The sequence below is a fragment of the Amaranthus tricolor genome, chromosome 8 (genome assembly GCF_026212465.1).
Source record: "Amaranthus tricolor cultivar Red isolate AtriRed21 chromosome 8, ASM2621246v1, whole genome shotgun sequence".
NCBI classification, from domain to species: Eukaryota; Viridiplantae; Streptophyta; class Magnoliopsida; order Caryophyllales; family Amaranthaceae; genus Amaranthus; species Amaranthus tricolor.
In genome coordinates, this window is record NC_080054.1 from 10,213,200 (window position 1) to 10,228,953 (window position 15,754).

Below are 15,754 nucleotides of genomic sequence, written 5' to 3' on the forward strand. Positions count from 1 at the left end.
TATGGATTTTGTTGTGGGTTTACCCCGGATGAAGGCGGGAAATGATGCGTTATGGGTCATAGTGGATCGTTTGACTAAATCAGCACGTTTCAACCCTATGAACTGTCGTTGGGAGATGGAACAATTAGCTCGAGCTTACATTAAGTATGTCGTGCGATTTAACAGTGTGCCCCGTACTATTGTGTCCAACAGAGATACACGGTATTTGTCACAATTTTGGCAAACCTTGAAACAGGCAATGGGCACTACGTTGCTTTATAGTACGTCTTTCCATCTGCAGACGGATGGGCAGACGGAACGGACAAATCAGATACTAGAAGATATGTTGCGCGCTATTGCCATGGAATAGCAAGGGTCGTGGGATGAACATTTGGACCTGGTCGAATTTTCTTACAACAACAGTTATCAGGCATCTATACAGATGGCTCCATTCAAGGCTTTGTATGGGCGTCGTTGTCGTATTCCGGTTTATTGGGATGATTTCACCGAAGCAGTTACCTTGGGGCCTGAATTGTTGTTCTAAATGACTGAGAAAGTGAGATTGGTAAGGGATCGTTTGAAAGCGGCACAGGATCGTTTGAAGTCTTACGCTGATTTAAAGCGACGACTAGAAGAGTTCATCGTGGGCGAACGGGTATTACTTCACGTGTCACCCATGCGCGGAGTAGTGCGTTTTGGTGCTCGTGGAAAGTTTAGCCCTCGATTCATAGGACCATATGAAATTTTGGAACGGGTGGGTAAGGTGGCATATCAGTTACCCCTTCCAAATTCCTTGGAAAAGGTACACGACGTATTTCATGTGTCGCAGCTTAACCGATATCATGCTATAGCTTCTCATGTCTTAGATCCCGAACCTTTAGATTTGGATACATCCTTGTCTTACTCTGAGCAACTGGTTAGAATCTTGGACACGAAGGTCCGTAGTACATGGGAAGCGGCTACATGGGAAACGGAGGACTCTATGCGAGCAAAGTACCCTCATCTCTTTCAGGTTAGTAGCGTTACGCGGACGTAACTTCCTAAGGGGGGTAGAAGGCGATAGGAATTTCGCGCGAGTGCTTTGTGAGGGCGTAACCTTTTTGAGTTATAGTCTTGCCTCTTTACAAGTATCGTGTTAAGATAGTGTGTGTGTTCTGCGTTTTTCGTTGTCATGCAGGTTACGAGGGCGTAACTTCTTTTAAGGGGGGTAGTCTGTAACACCCCGTAATTTATCGGCTTTAAAAAGAAAATATAATAAGATAAAAAAATAAATACGATTATTAAATCATACTATTTTACATATATAATTATAAGAATAAAGTAAATTAAATTTTAACGGTAACGAGTTTTATCACGTACGATGTCATCGCGTGACGTTTCTTTTCGGTTTTAACAATATCATAATAATTACTTAATTAATTAATTAATTTAAAAATAATAATAATTAGGGGAAATTGAGGGGGTGGCCGGTTGGTGGAGGCATGGGAGGAGTCTTGTAACTCCTCTCATAATTGTGTATTATGGCACAATTATGACCATTATCATAAGTGTCTATTTATCCTTAAACTCCTTTGATTTTCCTCACCATTTCAAAACATCAACTAAACAAAAAAATTCAGAAATTTTCTACCTTTTTGCTTCTTGAATTCGGCACATTCAAAAGGAAAAAAAAATTCTTTTTGTTCAATCCAATCTTTTGATCAAAGGGTAAGTTTAATTGAATTGTTAATTATAGATTTTATATACAAAGATATTTCTAAAAGAATTATATTTTATGTATGACGATATCCTATGACTTATAAGAGGATTGAATATTTTTTATATATATTTGAAAATTTTCTCTAATAATCCTTAATAAACTTTAATTTGTTAAAAGGATTAAGAAAAGAACTTCTTGATCAATATTCTTTAACGAAATTTAAATTTGTTATAAGAATTAAGAATTAAAGTTATAATGATATTTAAATAATTTTTTTATGGTTTACTTCTCTCTAACAAAATTTCAATTTGTTAGATGAAATTTAAATGGTATATACCAAATAGTGTAGTTATTCAAGAGATTATAAATCCTTTAGCAAAATTTGATTTATTTGAAGAATTGTGTTTATACATATACGTTTTGATTTAAAAGAGTGATTTGGTTTTATGATTCTCTACAAAATTTTAGTTTGTCAAGAGAATTGAGTAGTTAATTTAATTATCATAATTTATGAAATTTTAAGTTTCTTGAAGGATTTTGTGAATGTGACCTTGTTAGATGTATATTGGTCATGGGATTTAAAAGGTTAATAATTTGAATAATGTATATATAATAAAAGTAATAATAATAATAATAATAATAATAATAATAATAATAATAATGATAAAAAAAATTTCGGGCAGCAGTAGTTCTGTCTCGGTAAAGGTGACTATCCGGAAATGTTAGTCGTGTTCCGTTGTTTTATGTACCGATGCGTTAAAAACTCGTTAAACGCTTAAAATAATTAAAAATAGTAATTGGATGTTAGAAATTATAAAATTTGGTACCCAAGGTAATTGACGCGTTCCGAACGCAACGGCGAAGTCGGATTTTTTATTTGAAATTATTAAACTGTCCAAATCGATCATTTAAGTTTCCGGTTAAAACTTACAAAATCGGAACTATTAGGATTTTGATGAAAACATTTAAAATTATCAAATCCTAGTGATGTCTTAGTAGTATGGAGTGGATTAAATGTATAAACACGTTCTAATACATGATTGTTTTATGTGTGTTTGTGATATTTACGAGCTCGATTCATAAGAGGGCGAAATTTCTATCATGGTTAAATATCGTTTGGTTGCAGCGCTTAAAGGTACACGCTTAGACCATACTGTTTATGAGGTTGTGCAAGTATTGTTGTTTCATTTCTAATCGAGGCATTGTAAATCACATAAGGATTAGACATCTCAAATAACTTGAAAGAAATTAATTGGAAATTGAGAATTTATGTGTTTTTCACCCAAAGGGGTTGACGTTTGGTTGTATTATGTTACCCAAAGGGGTTGACGTTTGGTTGTATTATGTTACCCAAAGGGGTTAACGTATTGGTTTGGATTATTACAATTATTATTCCCATGGCGGTTTTGGATCATTACGGTCACCATGGAGGTATGCATACTTTAGCCTTTGACGACCCGAACAGGACGGGCAACGTCTTAGGTCGGTGGTTGCCTTGGGATTAGCTCTCCCAAGTGTATTCCTTCAAAAAGATTTGGATTTATACTTGAACGACCCGAACAGGACGGGCAACGTTACAAGTTGAGATTAACTAATAATGAATGTATTAGAGCCTATGCATGCTAGGATAAACATATTGCTTGTGTTCATCCCGATTGATATTTGTATGAAGTCTCTGACGTGTATTGGTTTGTTTCTTTGGAACCTACTGTGTGTTGTCATACGACGACTAGTAGGTTGATTACAGGTGGGGTCTAGAGTGAGGTCTCGACTTAGAACCCGTAATCATCAAGACTATGCTATTATCTTTTTGTATTAGATTATGAGTAGAAAGAAACTCTGTACTTATGTAACAAGAGATAGTGTAGTTTTCTTTTCGCTTCCGCTTATTTCAATTACTTCGTCTAGAGGCCTTTAGGCTCTCGAGTTGTACGTAAGAGCTTCCGCTGACTTATTTTCATTCACGCTGGTACTGTTTTCTGTTTTAGCTATATTTCTTTATCGACAGAATGCTAACGATCCCAGAAAAAAGTCTTTTATAGAGTCCAAAGAGTGAACTGGAGTTTGTATTTTCACATGGATTTTCGGGTCACTTAAACAGGACCGTTACAATCCGGGGAGTAAAACACTCCTATAAATAAAAAATAAAACATCTAAACTTCAACTTAATGTTCTAGGTAACCCTACACTCTCTTAGTCTTATTCCCCAGTTGCTCCGAATGAATTCAATCATGACCTGCAACAACTAAACAACAAATTACCACTTAGTGGCCAGTAACTAGACTGTCCTTAACACCAACGTTCAAATTTAAACAAAGGACTAATGCGAGGCTTAATTAAAATTCAAATCAATTAACAACGATCCAACCATACAAGCCAAACCGATATAGTCAAATAATGTTGATCAATTCAATTAATACCAAAGTAGGATAACCAAATCAATTAAAACCAAGGATAACTTTTCCAAAACAATTTAACAAAATCAAGTTAACAATATTTTCAAGTCGTACTTGGAACGGACGCAGTGAAAAAATTTGCGGCCCACTAAGCCTAGATAAAGTCAGGGTGAACCTCGGGTCAACCACAATGATATAACCCTATCTAAGAATGGCCAATCTCTCTCGTTTTCCGAAGATCAAGAATAATGAGCATGACAACTAAATCTAAAACTAATCTACTATAGGTGTGTTGTCCAATCGAAGGAACCACTATGGACTTACCCAACGATTTCCAAATAACAACAAAACCAATGTTCATAAGGAACAACTATGGATTTACCCTTAAGAACCCAAAAGCTACAATGACCATTTCCAAAATACCAAAACTCCTAGGGAGTAGTTCAAAACCAATCAAGATCAAAATCATACAGTTTAAGTTGTGATGTCTGAGTTTTGAATAAACATTATTCGAACTTAATCAAGAATACACCTTACAAAAACTCTTGGAAAGAATATACTACAGACAGTGTTATTTTATTCTTAAGTATAAACTTATCGATAAGCAACAAAACATTTTTATAAACCATCACAATAAAATCACATAACCATTATAATAGTCAACAAACGTCAATGGTCATGGTCAAAGTCAATGTCAAAGTCAAGTTCTCCATTTACATGACTTTAACAGCAAATGATCATAAACTATCTAATTAAAATAAATAATTAGTACATGAAATTAACACATAACCAAGCAATTAGGTACATGACCAAAATTAATGAATTAATAAATTAAATCAGATTTTAATTCCTCTTAACCTTAATTAATTCACAAAATTCAAATTAACTAGTTTAAGCCATTATTAAGTAATAATTTTGTAAAATTAAACCCAAATTCATTAAATTAAATATTGAATAATTACCAACTAATTAGGTACTGAATTAGATCACATGAAATTAGATTTTAACCTTTTAGCTAATTCGCTTAACACTTTACTCATAAGTTAGTTAATTTAATTAACCAAAATGAAATTAGACCAATTATATTAGTAAATTTACTAAAATAATTATTAGACTTAAATTAATGATAAAACTTAATTTCAGACTCAAATTTAAATAATTTACGTGGCTAACTAATAATAAAATAAATTCTGGAAATAAACTGTCAATTAATCGCAATAGTTGAATAATTACTAGATATTCCATTTTAATTAGATTAATTGGCCAGAATTAACCAAAATTAATTTACACTATTACCTACTGATTATAACATATTTTAGTGTTAAAATAATGTGGAAATAAATTAAAATCAATAAATTACAACCAAACTACTATTAATAAAAAGTGCAGATTTTCCAAATTTTCATAATAATTTAAAATAAAATTATTCAAATCACGAAAATTAATTTTAACCAATCCTAAATTAAATCTATGTTACAACACATCATAGAAAATTAAAATAACAATAGTATGTGCACGAAAATAATTAAAGCAAAATTTACAATATAAAACCGAATTAATCAATTTAAATTTTAATTAATTCTAAACAAGACTTCTATGTTTAATTAAGAAACTAAGTGAGGAAAAATCTAGTTACCTGGATAATGGAGGAAAGTAATAATCTTTAGAAGATTAAAGAAAACTCCAAGAAAATCTCCCAAATAATTTGCAAAATAAATTCCTTGAAGTAAGCTTGAATAATTCAAAATAAGTCTTCAAAAGTAGCCCAAAAATATGATAATATTTTAGCACTTGAAGAAAAATAAAGCAAGTATTTTCTTATGTTTTTTTTTGAGAGAAAAGAATGAGAGAAAGAAAGTTTATGAGCTAGTTTATGTATGAATGAAAAATTACATAACAATAGGCTAGTATTTAAATGAGGGAAAAACCATCCCGAAGGACTTCTCATAATGGTTGAAAATTATGAGCATTAGGGAGTTCAATCAACTTGAGGAAAATAAAATGAAAAGATTTGAAGGATGTTCATGCATTCATTCCATTCTAGAATGTACAAAATAATTAAGCATGAATTAGAATCAATTAACCTAATTAAACACTAATTTTACAAACCTATCATGATAATAATGTATAAAAAAAATATTTAGTCATCCTAATTTACAACTTGTTACCACAAGTTGGTCCAAAATAAATAACCTAGGACATATAAGAGTATAAATAAATTTAATTAAAATAATATATTAACTCAACAACAACAACAATAATAATAATAATAATAATAATAGTAGTAATAATAATAATAATAATAATAATAATAACAATAATAATAACAATAATAATAATAATAATAATAATAATAATAATAATAATAATAATAATAATATTAATATTAATATTAATATTAATATTAATATTAATAATAATAATAATAATAATAATAATAATAATAATAATAATAATATTAATATTAATAAAAATAAAAATAATAATAATAATAATAATAATAATAATAATAATAATAATAATAACTTACGCACATTTTAAATCACATAATAAAGTATAAAAGAGATAGTTATAATAAGTCACAAATAATATCATAATAAATTATTTTAAATTAAAGACTAGACCTAAAGAAAAGTAACTAGAAAGAGGAATAAAATGAAAATTATGCCATAGAGAAAATTCGGGGCATTACACTCTCCACGTCACTAGCAATAGTGAGAGCATAAGCCACATAGTCACACTCTTCTATGTACCTTCTTTGGGGTATAATTTTCCTCTTTGCTCTTTGAGTGGGAAAAAAGATTTCTTTTCCATGTCGAGCATCATCATCAGTTTCATCAATATTGGTAGGCTCCACCTTCTCTTGGGTGTCATCGGATGTACCTGCATTGTTAGTAAGAGTGCTATTCACAATAGAAGTAACCAATGCACTCTCATCAAACACTACATCCCTAGAAGTAATGATCATTTTAGTCTTCTCACACCACATCCTGTATCCCTTTACACTCAAACCATAGCCCATGAAAATACATTTTCTAGCTCCAGGTTCAAGTTTTCCCTCTCTTACATGAATATAGGCAGGACAACCAAATACTCTAAGATTAGAATAATCAACCGGTAAATTCTACCATACCTCCTGTGGGTACTTGAAGTTCAATGAGGTGTGTGAAGATCGGTTCACTAAGTACCATGCCGTAGAATCGGCTTCGGCCAAAAACTTCTTGCTCAACTTAGCTTGTGCGATCGTACTCCTAGCCCTTTCCAACAATGTCTTGTTCATCCTTTCGGCTATACCATTTTGTTAAGCCTTCCAACACATGTTCTATGCCTCACTATACCTTCCTTGGTGCAATATTGAAGAAACTTCTTATCAACAAACTCAAGACCATTGTCCGTTCTCAATGTCTTGATGTCTTCCCGGTTTTCTTCTCAATCATAGTCTTCTAGTCAATGAAGACATCAAATACATCATCTTTGTGCTTGATGAAATGGCATCAAACCTTCCTTAAGTAGTCATCAATAAAAGTAAGCAAGTAGTTGCACCCACCAAGTGAGGCCCCCAAAGGTCGGAATGAATATAATCAAGGATTCCTTTGGTGTTGTCGATAGCTGGTTTGAAACTCACTCTCTTATATGCTTCCCATACACACAATGTTCGCAAAAGCCAAGATTTCCGAGTTTCTTTCCTCCAACGATCCTTGCTTGCTCAACTCATGCATACCACTCTCACTCATATGACCTAACTTCAAGTGCCACAATTTGGTCTCTTCATCGGACATGCTACTTGTGGAGACATTCACGGAGCCGGAGATCGCAGAACCCTCTAGAGTATACAAACTCTCGTTCATTTTCCCCTTCATCACAATTAGTGACCCGCTTATGACCTTCAACATTCCACCTTGACAAGCAATCTTACAACCATACTTGTCTAAAGTACTCAATGAAATCAAGTTCTTCTTCAACCCGGGAACATGCCTAACATCGGACAAAGTTCTCACCATACCATCAAACATTTTTATTTGAATACTCCTAACACCGACAATCTTGGAAGTTGCATTATTTCCCATAGTGACATTCCCTTCATTTACCTTTTCATAGGTAGTGAATAGTTCCTTGTTGGGTGTCATATGGAAAGAACCAGGAATCAAGAATCCATTCATCCTCACCCTTATACTCATGTGTGGTAACCAAAACACCACCATCATCGCTATCATTCGCATAGCTAGCCTCGGCACTACTAGAGCCCTCCTTAAACCTCTCCTCATCATTGGAATGCTTCTTTTTCCACTTCCAACAATCTTTCTTGATGTGACCCTTGAGCTTGCAATAGTTGCAAGTTTTATTCTTGTTTGAACTTCTAGACTTTGAGCTACTTTTACCCTTGCTACCACTACCATAAGTAGAACCCTTATCATTGGCTCTACCCCTCACATACAAACCATCATTTGAGGTACTAGATGACTTACTTGACAATTGTGTATCCATCAAGTAGGTAGAGGTGTTCATTCGGTTGATCGGGTCGGTTTCAGACGGGTGTTATTCGGTTCGATTGCATTTCGGATCGGTTATTTTTCAGCTGTGTGTTACAACGGGTCACACTCGGGTCGAGTCGGTTAGTCACGGTTCGGTTAGAGATCGGTTATTCAAGCTATCGGGTTAGGATCAGTTCGGTGCCGGTTGAAGTTCGTGTCGAGTGTCAATCGGTCTCGGCTTGTCATCGATTACTAATTGGTTCGGTTTTTTCGGGTACAGATCGGGTTCGAGCTTTATTTTTCGAGTAATTATCGGTTACGGATAACTATTGATCTGGTCAATATCGAAATAAGTTAATAGTCAGGTTTTTAATTGATGTATGCTCATTTACTTACAAAAAATAATTACCGACTGTTTTATCAGATATAGCAGTCAGGCTGATCAATTTATTTCAATTAGTTTATATATATATATATATATATATATATATATATATATATATATATATATATATATATATATATATATATATATATATATATATATATATATATATATATATATATATATATATATATATATATATATATATATATATATATATATATATATATATATATATATATATATATATATATATATATATATATATATATATATATATATATATATATATATATATATATATATATATATATATTCTGTATGCAATCTCTTCTGTATAGAACTTGTGTTCTTCCTTTTTCCGTATTATTAGAAAACTGAAATTGAACTTAATTTGCTAAAATTAGGTGAAAATTTGATTCGGATTTATAACAGTTCGATTTACAATTGGTTCGGGTTTATATCAGTTCGGGTTAAAAATAGTTCGATTAATAATCGATCGGGTTTGTATCAGTTCAGGTTAAAAACAGTTCGATCTTAATCGGTTCTAGTCAGGTTACATTCGGTTATGTGCATAATTCGGGTCGGATTTGACTCGGGTCGATCACTGTTCAGTTCGGGTATCGGTTAAGGTTTATATGTCGGTTATAAAATTCGGTTGCAGTTCGAGTTCGATTTTGTCCTTTTCGGTTATTAAACGGTTCGAGTGAAGTATCGGTTCGGTAAACCTAAAAAACTTATATTTTTCGGGTCGGATAATTTTCGATTTCGGGTCGGGTTTGTTTTGAACAGCTCTACAAGTAGGGATGGCAATGGGTCGGACTCGGCTCGGATTATATATACTCCGACTTTGCTCCGGATTTTAGTCGAACTTTTCTTTTCAGTCCACCTCCACTCGGAGTCGGATTATGCATACTCCAAGTTTGCCCCGACTCGGATTCTCGAACCTCCAACAGAGTCGGATACAGAGTCGGATACGGAGTCGGATTATTATCAAACTTTATCATTGTGATATTGTACTAATGATTTAAAGCATACGAAGTTAAGAAAATATATTTTTCAAATACAATTTAACAAAAAAATATGTACTTTGAATTCAAGTTTAACATGAGAAATATTCCTAATACTACAATTTAACAAAATTTTCTCGCATTTTGATTTGGCGTATTTTATTTCTCTTGATCTGATTTGTCGTATTTTGATTGATTGATCAAAATAAAAATACCAATTAGTTTTTCAAAATTGAAAATTACAATTAGTATGAGAGAGAGCTTAAATTAGTCACGTCTAGAGTTTAAAGGAAACAAAATATTGGGTTAAAAGTCAAATTCAAAGTCAGATTTTCTTCAGGGTCGAAGTCGGGTCGGAGTGTCGGATTTTTAATAAGGTCCAACTCTGGTCCGTCTCTAACTCGGATTCAAATCGTGAAGTCGGAGTTGGAGTCGGATAACCTTTTCCTCGGACTCGAATCGGATTATTTTCTTCGGATCGAGTCGAACTAGGGTCGGATTCGGACTGAATTGACATCCCTACTATCAAGTCCCTTTGGGTCAAGGCATTTTTAACATCATTACTACTCAAATTGTCTCTAGCATAGAGTAAGGTCTCCTTAAAGTGCTTGTCAGAAGGTGGTAATGAACACAACAATTAAATGACCAAATCCTCATTATCAAGTTTAACATCAATATTTTGCTAGTCCATGACAATGGAATAAAATTCATCAAGATAGGGTTTAAGGGGTTTACCTTCCTCCAATCGGAGATCGTAGAGTATACTCTTCAAGAGTAGCCGGTTGGTCACGCTCTTTCCATAAAAAGAGACTCCAACTTCTCCTATATCCCTTTAAAGGTAGTCTCCTTCACAACTTTTCTCAAAACATCATTTGAGAGACATAGTTGGATAGCCGATAGAGCCTTAGCATCCATTTCTTCCCATTTTGCATCACTTACTCCAATGAGTTTCTTGTCTTCACCTTCAAGAGCCTTGCGCACCCCATTTTGTATCAAGATTTCTTTCATCTTGACTTGCCACATGCCAAAGTTTACACTCCTATCAAACTTCTCAATATCCAGCTATTAAAGACATGTTTCTACAAGCTTTACACTCTTGAACACTCCCAAACACCAACAAAAGCCTTAACCTCTGATACCAATTGATAAAACGAACACAATAAGGTCTAAAGTTTCAATCTTTATCCTTATAATACAACCAAGACCAATGGCAAGGGTGTTCAATGCAAGTAAACAACACTTCAATAATAAGCAATGAAAAACAATAAGAAAGAAAGCAAAATCAAAGACACAAGATTAACGAGGTTCATCCCAATGTGGGCTATGTCCTCGATGGTAGTTAGCTTGCTTGATTATGTGAAGAAACAATGGAGTTCTCAAAAACTCTTACAATGAAGTATTACACTTGGAGAAGATAAAGAAGATGGATTTGTGTTTAGCTAGGGTTTGAATCAACATTGGAGTGAGTGTATGAGACTCCTATTTATAATAGTAGTCGTATACCAATGATTAGGCAAAGACCCACAATAAAACATTCCCGTAAAACTTATCGCGCAAGAAAACAGAGTGCATTCTGGACCCTCGCTCGACCGGTCGAGCGAAATGGCCTTGGTCGAGCAGTTTGTATTCCAGTCGAGCAACAGATCAGAATGTTCACTGATCTGGTCGAGCTAACTGCTCGGTCAAGTATGCCACAGTGTGGGTCAAGCGGCTCCTCAGAGAGTCTATAATGACTCCCACATCATCATACACACACATACACACATCCACACACCACCAACCTCATCATACTCCATTGGTGTATTCAAAGTCACACCAAAACTCCAATAAGTTATTTTGCAGTTATAGTTTTTTTAATATTATTAGTCAATTTGAAATTTCATAGCTTAACAGTCACTGTGATAAAAATTGATTAAATTTTGCAATTTTGAAGTATTTAGATTTCTTAGCAAAATGTACTTTTTAATTGATGTAAAATAAAAATTTGTACTTTAAATTGTAAGTCATATGTATAATCTATGTAACCACTAAATAAAAACTTTATTGCTTGTTTGCTTCAAATTTCAGTAGTGGTTAAACAGATGAAAATGAAATAACTACTTTGACATTTGAATATACATTATAATCTCCAATTATAAGCATTTGGTTTGTTTAAGTGTTTTTTAGATTAAAAATGTCAAAACAATAATTATAGCTACATACAAATCTTATTTTAGCAAAGTTTGTAGGATTGGTTTATCTGTGATTCGATTCTGTGAGCCGCTTCGAATCCAAAGTAGAATCACGATCTTGAAACCTTGTGAACTACTATCTCCATCATTCTAACTTCAGTTATTCCGCATCCCTGGTTAATTTCATATACCAAAATAATGTCATTCACAAACAACATGCACAAGTCATGTCACCTTGTATCGATCGAATTATCTCATCATTAATGAAGGCTAATTGTCATTATAACATCCTTTGCTGCCCATGTACATGTCCTCCACGTGTTCTTTAAAAGAAATAAAAAATAAAATATTTAACGTTAAAGAAAAGGCAGAAGCGGAGAGATTATTCCGTAGAACGAAGACAAATATTTATTTGATAATATTGAAATACAAGAACATGAAAACATAATGCAAATAAAGCCAAGGCAACGAGCCTGAACTTATGGGACAACACATATATTGTTGCAGGTAATACCCTCGATCAAGACCTTAATTCATCCTAGGATGATTTCAGACAACATAAACGACATAGTACGAATTAAATAATAGTAGTAATGTAAAATCAACAACAATAATAATGAAAACATAGTCAGACATTAATTTAACAAAACGAGCATATATAATATTCATTCAAAACGAGGCAAGACGCTTCCTAAACCCTTCCAGTAGGTCGTAATTTTTGCCAAGTTGTCGAGCTTCTCATTAACTGTCGTACCAGGTGTGTATGTGACACGAGCATAGGTATCTCCTTTAAACAAATACATTGAATTCGGATAAGTATCGTGATCCAAAGAAAAAGCAGCGTCAAATCCATTTTCAAAGATAGTCCCTCTTAAAGACGGCTGGTGTTCAACACTTTTCCAGCACCCTCATAGTTGATACGAACATATTTATCTCCCTTAAACAGGTAAACTTCATAAGGGCGTGATGTCTCAAAAGCAGCATCCAACCCATTTACAAAAACAGTACCCTTCAAATAAGGGAATACCTCTTCAATTGGGGAAGGCCCAACCAGGAGCTTATTTTCTGCAGTTTCTAAACCGTAGGACCATTTGGCACAAAGGTGGCCACTGAAGATGAATGCAACTCCTTTTTCTTGAGATGGGAAAGCACAATCGATTCCCTTATCTCCAAAAACTGTGCCCTTAAGAGATGCAGAATATTCATTAACTTTCGCTGGTCCGTAAAGTATTTTGTCATCACAAGTACCTGGATTTACTTCTTCAATCAGATATTCCTTCTTCATAAATATGTAAGCTTGATTTTTGTGTCCTGATCTGAAAGCAGCAGTTACATAGATTGGGTTCGACATTTTCCTGATTATTTAGCTAGGTGAAGATAACCTGCGCACATTTTCAACTTTTTATAATTTTTTTTTTTTTTGAAAATTATCAGTGTTACCCCTGAGTTTTAGCACTTTATTAATGATATCCCAAAGTTTTTTTCTATTATCAATGGTATCCTTATATTATTACCACTGTAACCTTTTATTAACTTTTTCCATCCAAAACCATTAACTTTTTTTTTATGTTTTAAATTGAAAAATAAAAAGAAAAGAAAAAAATTAACGGGTTTAGAAGATTTTTGACGGAAAAAAGTTAAAAAACGTTAGAGTTGTGAAATGCTCAATAATATGAGAATACTATTGATAATTAAAAAAAAAAACTTAAAGATACCATTAATAAAGTGCCAAAACTAAGGGGAACTATTGATAATTTGTTTTTAAATATACAGTAATATGAAAAATAAATGAATAATACTCCATATAAATTACCAGCTAGGAGTATTTTTTAGTGAATTAGCTAGCTCAGGATCCTTATCTTTTGCCTTAGCTAGCGGATACATTATTTGTGTTGCAGACTAACATTATTTTTTTACAAGCACAGAAAGATCAGTAATAGACTTCTATATACTAGCTGATAGCCTGATATTAGATTAGAAGAAAAAATATGATTTCATTTCTTATACTAATGCTCATTATAAAAATATAGCTAAATGAATTAAAAACTCCTATACCTTAGTAAAAGTGCACTATATTCAGTATTTACAGGACCGGTCATGAGATTTTAGGAGCTCGGGGCGAAATATATTTTATGCGCCCCAACTATTGCACAACACAAAAAAATATATTTTTAAAAATTTCTTGTTTTCTTTGTCCTTTTGTCCATTTTTCTCTTCAAGATAAATTTTTTTTAGACATTATATTAACAATTTTGAGTAATTTAAGAAATATAATTAAATACTACGGATGAACTTGCCTTTTTATACTCACAAAAGTTTTATTCAAGAAAATTACTAAATCAAAATTTCTTACATAACTCAATAATCTAACACAACATTAAAATTAAAAATTACTAACATTAGTAAATTAATAAATCAACATTAATAACATGATAAATTCATAAATTTAAAATTAGTTCAAGTAAGTTGTGATTATTAGGTTTTAATTTGATATAACCATGAAGTAAGAATATTAATTAAGATTAAAATTAAAGTAAAATTTTATTTTAGTATTTTTGTAGGAAAATAACAAATAAGTTATATGGTTACCATTGGCGAGTCGAGCACTTGGTTTTCCAATCCCAGTAAATTGTGATTTGCATTAAAGATAATGTAAATAGACATTAAGAATACGGTAAGTATGTATTAATTTTTAATGGGCTGGGCTTGAGATCCGTCTCTTAAAGAGACGGTCTCTCAAGAGACTAACTGATTGTTGGAATCGGACATTAAGGTTTGGAAGGTTTTCTAATTTATGAAAGTGGACCCTTAGCATAAGTCCAGCTTGCCCTCCATAGGGCCGGCCCTGAGTAATTACGATGACATATATATATAGAGTAGTATATATAGTTGCTCAATAATTCAATTTGAGATTCATCCAATCATAAAACGCGAGGATTATTCACGTAATCCAAAGCATTTAAAAATAAAAAGTGAAATAATGGCAAATAATATTATTTCATTTCAGCAACATATATATAAAAAGCCGTCTTGTGCCGGCTTGCGTTCTCTAATAAAAACAAGAAAATAGTTTGTTTTTTTTTTTTTTTTTTAAATTACACGTTTATAATGATAACTTAATAAAGAATGGATTACGTAACATACTCAAAAAGCATAGAAAAGGATGGAGAAGGAGGGTGTGGTTTATATACCTCTTTACTTTGATATAAATAAAAAAGGCTCAATGAGATTTTAGTAATTGAGTAGGCAGGTGAAATGCAAGCTTATTGTCTTGGCAATATATAGATGATAAGGAGAGGGGTATCATTGGGGATTTAACATAGTACAGTGTGAATATTTATTGTAGACAACTACAATTTATTATTCAAATAATGAAATACTCCTCTTATTCTTACAGAAGTTTATTTCAACAAAAAGTATTCGCCCAATGTAAGAAAAATATATTAATTTTTAGATGATAGATAGATTATTTTGTAGAATAATAAAATTTAATAGAGAAAAAGTTGAGAATTAACATCTTTATTAGCATATCTAATGTATCCAGTTCATAGAGAAGTATGATCAAGGTTTGGGGAGAGCACAACCTAAGAGTCTTTCGACTCAACAAAAAATAAGAGAAGTTTCTGCAACGGATAGGACTGA

At 32.6% G+C, this 15,754-nt stretch overlaps 2 protein-coding genes across 4 annotated transcripts; one reads left to right on the forward strand and one right to left on the reverse strand.

Annotated features, from left to right (window-relative positions):
• The first annotated feature begins 523 nt into the window (after positions 1-523).
• LOC130821507 (uncharacterized) lies at positions 524-3,734 on the forward strand. The gene is made up of 3 exons (XM_057687298.1): positions 524-634; positions 743-991; positions 3,687-3,734. Exons 1-3 carry the CDS (start codon positions 524-526, stop codon positions 3,732-3,734), a joined length of 408 nt encoding a protein of 135 aa, XP_057543281.1.
• An 8,768-nt stretch (positions 3,735-12,502) lies between these two features.
• Positions 12,503-15,400, reverse strand: LOC130820571 (albumin-2-like). Of its 3 annotated transcripts, none has more exons than XM_057685999.1 (2): positions 15,304-15,400; positions 12,503-13,494 (listed from the first exon to the last, which is right to left on the reverse strand). In XM_057685999.1, exon 2 carries the CDS (start codon positions 13,461-13,463, stop codon positions 12,984-12,986), a length of 480 nt encoding a protein of 159 aa, XP_057541982.1. In that variant the 5' UTR covers positions 13,464-13,494; positions 15,304-15,400; the 3' UTR covers positions 12,503-12,983. The 3 variants fall into 3 exon arrangements, with proteins under 3 accessions (XP_057541982.1, XP_057541983.1, XP_057541984.1); XM_057686000.1 differs by having other exon boundaries at positions 12,503-13,510; positions 15,304-15,365; XM_057686001.1 differs by having other exon boundaries at positions 15,257-15,335.
• Between the last annotated feature and the right edge of the window lie 354 nt (positions 15,401-15,754).

Coding starts and splice junctions, on each gene's coding strand:
- LOC130821507 (XM_057687298.1), top strand. CDS start 524: ATGACTGAGAAAGTGAGATTGGTAAGGGATCGTTTGAAAGCGGCACAG. Junction 635..742: donor AGTTCATCGTGGGCGAACGG/GTATTACTTCAC, acceptor CGGGTGGGTAAG/GTGGCATATCAGTTACCCCT. Junction 992..3,686: donor AGTACCCTCATCTCTTTCAG/GTTAGTAGCGTT, acceptor CTTTATCGACAG/AATGCTAACGATCCCAGAAA.
- LOC130820571 (XM_057685999.1), bottom strand. CDS start 13,463: ATGTCGAACCCAATCTATGTAACTGCTGCTTTCAGATCAGGACACAAA.